The sequence below is a fragment of the Silene latifolia genome, chromosome 11 (assembly GCF_048544455.1).
Source record: "Silene latifolia isolate original U9 population chromosome 11, ASM4854445v1, whole genome shotgun sequence".
Lineage (NCBI taxonomy): Eukaryota > Viridiplantae > Streptophyta > Magnoliopsida > Caryophyllales > Caryophyllaceae > Silene > Silene latifolia.
Genome location: NC_133536.1, coordinates 11,550,608 through 11,557,222, shown reverse-complemented (window position 1 = coordinate 11,557,222; position 6,615 = coordinate 11,550,608). Strand labels below are relative to the sequence as shown.

Below are 6,615 nucleotides of genomic sequence, written 5' to 3'. Positions count from 1 at the left end.
TATTTGGAAGGGTACCGTCCCTCCCGCGGTTATTCCCACATTGGGTTTTCCGCGTCACCAAATCTCACGTGTTAACTTATATTTCGCACTTAATTTCTTTATTTACGTATCAATATACGAACAATCATACAATCAACCAACGAGTAAGACTGCATTGACCCTAATCAACCAATTCGGTAAAAAATACCTAAACATATGCCAATTGTGTAATTTAGAGGCAAATATCGTGTAATTTAGAGGCAATTGTGTAATTTAGAGGCAAATATTGTGTAATTGTGGCAATTGTGCAATTGTGTAATTTAGGGCATATACAATGGCAAGAATTGTGTAATTTATTAGTGGCATATATTGGGTGATTTATTTATTAGTGGCAAGTATTTTGTATGATAGTGGGGATCATTAATTCAGTAGAATAATAGAGTGGGACCAATTAAATAAGAGAACAAAGATTGGCAGGTGTTATATTGAGTTAGGCGGAAAAAATTTGAGTCTTTCTTATTCTTTTAGTATAAGGGGGATTCAATCTTCATATGTAAATCAAAGCCTATCGAAGCATACAAATCCGACTTTATTAATCATACAAATATGACGTATTAATCAAAATTTGACAAACTAGTAATTTTTTTTATTTATTTTATTAAAAATATTATTATTATTATTATTATTATTATTATTATTATTATTTTTTGACAATATACCGTTAAACTTCTGGTATTATTATTATTATTATTATTAATCTTTACTTATGGTAAATATAATTTTTAATTAAAAAATTTCCTCCAAATCTCTCCCAAATTCCCCTCCTTGGCTAATATTATATTTTTACACATGTCAAAACTTTATTAGTGGTGTATAGAAGATTCTATACACCGAGTGTAATCGTATCATCTCCAATACAACTAATTGTATAGTCTACTTACTACTTTTAGACCCGTTTGGTGTTGAATTCCAATTTTGAGAATCTAATCGAACATCTTATGAACCGCCTCCGAATAGAAAGTTTCCTTTGATTCTCTTCCGAAACCATATATCCGTGCATATTTAATATTTTATTTATAGCCCATCTTTCTGAAAATAGGAATAAGCATTGCACAAGAGAAGAATAACATAGAGCAACTTGTAAGGGTTAACTACTGCCCCCCTCCACAAAATTGTTCTGTCGCAAGTTTCCTGTCCTTGCAACGTTGAATATTCCTAGCTTCTAGTAATATTACTTCAAAGAAAAGTATCGAAATGATTACCCTGTAAACTTTGTGTCCATGTTTGTTTCGGTGCTACCTAGATTAATGATGGAGTGAAGTATGACACTTACAAAACTACAATTCAATAAACATAGTAGTTTTAAACTACAATATCGGTCACAGTCGTGGTAGTGATCACGAACAAACCGTCTCGAGTTAATACGACCAATATCACTTTAAAGTCTCGTATAATACGGCCATTGTAATCTTCAAAACATATACTCCGTACAAAATAACCGTAATACAGAATAATAAAACGCGAATTTTTGGATAATTTTCGAGGAGAATAATATAGGCATATAACTTTATATTTATTCTTGCTAGCTACTTAACCTCCTTAATTTGTACTCCTTCATATGCAAGTAAGCCGCTTATCGGCTTATATAAACGACAATGCCATTTTCCGTCTTAAGTTATATATCTACAACAAAAACCAATTTCAATTCTATTTGTATTCTCTCCATCAATTTACAAATATCTTTTCCAAACAAAACATGGCCGTCATTTACAAATTAGAAGAAGATCCCACTATTTTTATTAACCCTACCTACTATAGCAATAGATTTGTTTATAGAATGGCGTATGTAAAGGGGTCAAATAATCGAATAATTATTCGTAACATAGACCTAAGAAAGGATAAATTGACGGTACATGGGACCGAGATAAAAGAACCTATGTTACAAAGGTTACATGGTTCACTCACATTCGATCAGAAACAGGGGAATATTTATGTTAATTGTGATGGCGCTTGCTATTTCTTTTTACCGGGAAAGGGTTTATGTAGACCGATTCATAATGTCGTCTTTGATTGGTCTCCGTTTGGTGTCGTTGTACCCGACTCAATTAATGAGTCGTTGAGGAAAGAGCTCAAGACGAAGGATAATGCGATTGAAGAAGCTAAGAAAGAAGTAGAAGAGCTTCGAGAACAAATTTTAAAATATGTTAAAATCGAAAAAGATAAGGAATTGGAATTGAAGAAGGTAAATGAGAAACTTTCGTTGGTCGATTTTGAGCTTGAGTGTACAAAACTCGAGCTAGATTCCTCGAAAAAGAACGTAGAAGAACTCGAGCATCAATTATCTTTAAAAATGAAGGCCAATGAAGATTTTGTCGTAAAAGTAAAGAATTTACAAGACGAACTTTCATCAATGAATTCGGAATTAAGATTAACCAAGACCGAATTAGAGTCGACAAAACGATTATTGGAATCGTCCGAAAAAGAAGTAGAAGAACTCAAGAATGAATATTGTTCCTACAAGGAAGAAAATCATGATATGGGTAATAAGATTCGAGAGTTGTCCGATGATATTAACTTGATTGATGCCGAGGTGAGATCAAGTAATCGAAAAATCGAGGAAGTGATGCTTTCGATGTTATGGAATGAGTTAGGCCTTTGTCAACAGCTTGATCAACCAAGATTATTACAACCTACATCGATGGATGTTAGTCCGATTTCAGATGAAACAAATAAGTCACCTGTGTTTATAAAAATTGAGGATGTTGAGGAGGATGTGTAAATGTAAATAAACATATTAGCGTTATTAGATGAGATAGCGTTAATGGGTGATACTTAATTCCGCTAGTAATTAACGTGTCGCTAGTATTTGAAATATCGCTTGTAACAATTGTATGTATTATTTAGTTACTTATTAAACCGATAATTGTACTTATTATATGTTGTATCATGAGAATTATATATGCTATATTCCTTATTCAAATGCACCATACCATAAGGATTATGTATATAATGTACACAAGTTTTTTTTTTATATAAGATCGTCTTAGGATAATTTAGGATAATTTATTGTAAGAGCACTTCAGTGCATATAAAAATGTGACTTTTACTATGAGACTTAGATGAGCTGATAAAAGGTTGTTCTACCTTAATCAGATGATTCGTGTTCGAGACTTGAGAATGCAGCAGTGTTAAAATGTATGAGAGGGCGAGCTTTATCGCCTTAAGACTTTAAGAGTCCTACCGGCTCGAACCAGGTCTAAATTGGATGGTTTACACCAAAAAAAAAAATGTGACTTTTTTTTTTGTTGTTCGTACCTCTTTGGATGATACCTGCGATATTTTTGTATCTCGTTATATTTCAAATTTAGTAGCTCATTTATTGTATATTTTTCGTACCTATTTTATGACTTTTAGTTATCTTGTTATTATAATACTCCCTCCGTAGCAAACCAAAGGTAACACTTACTATAAACGGACGTACCACACCAAAGGTAACATTCCTTATTTGACCCATAACATTACCAAATTATTCTTTTTTACACAAAATGTCATTGCATACCCCACCTACCAACACACAATTAAACTCACAATTACATACCCCACCTATTTTTTCCCTCTTTACCCTTACTTTTTCCACTTTTTCTTAAATACTCCAATTTTCCCTACGTTACCTTTGGTGTGGTACGGAGGGAGTATGAGTTTTTCTACACCAAAACCAATTTCAATCAATTTGAATGTTCGATGGTGATAAGCCTGAATTTCTTTTCCAATCATTAGTTTTAGTTTACTTTATATGAAAAAGGTTATTATTCTTTTGTTAGGAGAAGTTATTTTCTGTTATCTCATTAGGAGAAATTTAGTCCTCATGCGTTTCTTCTCTCAATAAAAAAAGTTTCGATTTTTATGTTATCATCTCAAGGACGCGCAACATCAGTACTATAATGTTTCGTCATATGGTAATACATATGCTGTCAAATTATCAATTACAATCTATCAGGTTAGATAAAATCGATTATCTTCATCAAAAGCGTGCAAGATTCTAAGACTCTCTAGTAAAACCTGCATAATGAAATAACGATAATAGTAGAACCGTAGAAGATGTGTAGAAGTGGAGCAAATCTATGTTTAGATATTTTAATTTCATTGAAAATTTATTTTATTTTATTTTATCCGGTCTAATTTGTCATATCATATAGATATCATATGATTTTTAATAAGTTTAATAAAATAATACTCCGTATTTGCTAAAATAAAACGGCTAAGTCCTAGGGTTTCATTAGGACTTCGGAGAGAATAGGGAAGTATAATATCAACACAAATTCTTGTTTGTGACGGCACATATCCGTCACTCTTGAGTGACGGATACCATTTTACCTCACAAAGTACCCACTTTTTCTCTCTCTGCAACACTATTCATGTGGTCCACTTTCTCCACTAACCCATTTTGTTACCATATTTACTCACAAAATATCCACCACAAATGGTAACACGTCACAAGGGAGACCAATTGTATCAACAATAGGATTAGGTTATTAGGCGTGCTTCGTGCTAGTTGGTTGATAGTAGAAGTCTCCTAAGCTATAAACAAGGCATCCATTAACAACCAATCGTAACAAGAATTCTTTGATTAATTCTTTCTCCTATATCTTCTCATACACCATCTCCTTTTCCTAACCAACAAGTTAAAACTACTTCTATTCCTTTCTATTCTATGTATATATAATATCCAATTTTCTTATTCATCAAATTACCTAATTACCTAATTATAATAATAAGCTTAAATTTAACCTAAAGACGATGGGGGCGGAACAGTCGATCGCGATCGAAAGAAGGCTCGCGGAACTCGAGGAACAACTCGTAAACGCCAAGACGGAAGAGCTCTTGGTGAAAGCTCGATTGGAAGCCTCAAGGAAAGAGGTGGAGAAGCTTAACGAAGAAATCGCGGCACGTAAAAAGATTCAACAAGAGATGGAGTTGAAGTTAAGTAGGGTGACAGAACTTGAGAAACAACTTTCGATTGCAAAGGCTGAAGCCTCGGTAACTAAGGCTAACCTCGAGGCCTCGAGAAACGAGGTTGAAGATCTTAAAGAAGAAATATTGGCTTGTAATCAAAGTAAACAAAGCATGGAAGATCAATTGCAAAAGGCTAATTATCAACTCGAACTGGTGGAGACGGAGTTATTATCTACCAAGACGGAGTTGGAGTTGTCTAAGAATGAATTGTCGAGAGTCGATGGTCGACTTAATACATGTCGAGAAGAGAGTCGATGTTTGGAAGATGAATTAGTCAAGGTACGAGAGCAATTATCTTTGACTAATTCTGAGTTAGAGTCTACAACAACCTTGTTAGAGAGCTCGAAGAAAAGAGTTGAAGAATTGGAGGAAAATCTTTCAACTTGTAAGACGGGAAGTGAAGAGATGCAGAGTAATTATCAAAATACAAAGGATGAACTTGTCGAAATTAATAACGAGTTGGAATCGACTAGGAAAGAGCTTGAATTGTCGAAAAAGAATGTAAAAGAGCTTGAAGATCAACTCTCTTTTTACAAGACGGAAAATCGAGATATGGTGATGGAAATAGGAAAGGTAATAGAAGAATGTGGTGTTATCAAGTATGAATTAGACTTGACTAAGAATCAATTAGAGACCTCAAGGAAGGAGTTCGCGGAGGTTGCGGGACACCTTAGCTTTGTACAGGGTGAAAGTCAAAGTAAGGGTTCTGCACTCGAAAAGATACAAAAACAACTTTTATTAACCAAGGATGAGTTGAAGTCCTCTAAGAAGGAAATAGAGAAGCTTAATGAACAATATGAGGATTGTAAGACGGAATTACAATTAATGGAAGTCGAGAATAAAAAGGTATTAGATCGTCTTGGTTTGATTAATTCTGAAGAGATCAAGTTGGACCGTGAAAAATCAGATGATTTACTTATTTCCGAGGATTGGAATGAGATAAACTTCCATGTTGATGAATATGATGACGAAGTTGAAGTTTTAAGTTGCGTGGTATCGATAGCCTCAGACGATGAATATGAAAAAAATGATGACTTGGAGTTGGTGAAGTAATTCGAAACAATGTTCATTTACTCAGCTCGGTGTCACCCACTCACATGAATCATGTAACCTCATCATAATTAAGGGAGAAATTACGAAGAGAAGGTCGTATCCCTAATTCGAGAATCATGTAACTTCATATCTCTAGCTAATGTGGAGGATTATAATTAATCTTCAGAATAATCTTATTTAGTTTATTTTTATCAAGTGATTTTATATTCCGTAGTAATATCTAATAAAAATAAATAAATTAAAGTATCATATGCATAAATGCGTAATACTTGCCTTCATCGTATATCTTACATTCTTACTCTTCTACTATTATTCTTTTCTTCTTTGAATTATAGTTTAACGGTCAAGGATACATCCTTCTTCTTTCGATCCGTGTTAATGTTTAGCTAGTAGCCTGGTAAAGTCATGGGAGGTGGTACTCAATTACTCATGACTTAGCTAGGTAAAAGGATTGGATCAGATTAATTACTACTTGACGATTCTTTTTCTTTCAAAATCCATCTCACAAAAACTCATATGTAAAGAAGAACTTGTTGTGCAGGGATGGAGCTAAACACAGGCCATGATCCT

General features: G+C 33.7%; 1 protein-coding gene across 1 annotated transcript; it reads left to right on the top strand.

Moving 5' to 3' along the window:
- Positions 1–4,659: 4,659 nt before the first annotated feature.
- Positions 4,660–6,328, top strand: LOC141612708 (uncharacterized). The gene has a single exon (XM_074431493.1). It carries the CDS (start codon positions 4,777–4,779, stop codon positions 6,043–6,045), a length of 1,269 nt encoding a protein of 422 aa, XP_074287594.1. The 5' UTR covers positions 4,660–4,776; the 3' UTR covers positions 6,046–6,328.
- The last annotated feature ends 287 nt before the right edge of the window (positions 6,329–6,615 follow it).

What these genes read in the sequence shown, in the direction of transcription:
- LOC141612708 (XM_074431493.1), top strand. Translation starts at nt 4,777, where the DNA reads ATGGGGGCGGAACAGTCGATCGCGATCGAAAGAAGGCTCGCGGAACTC.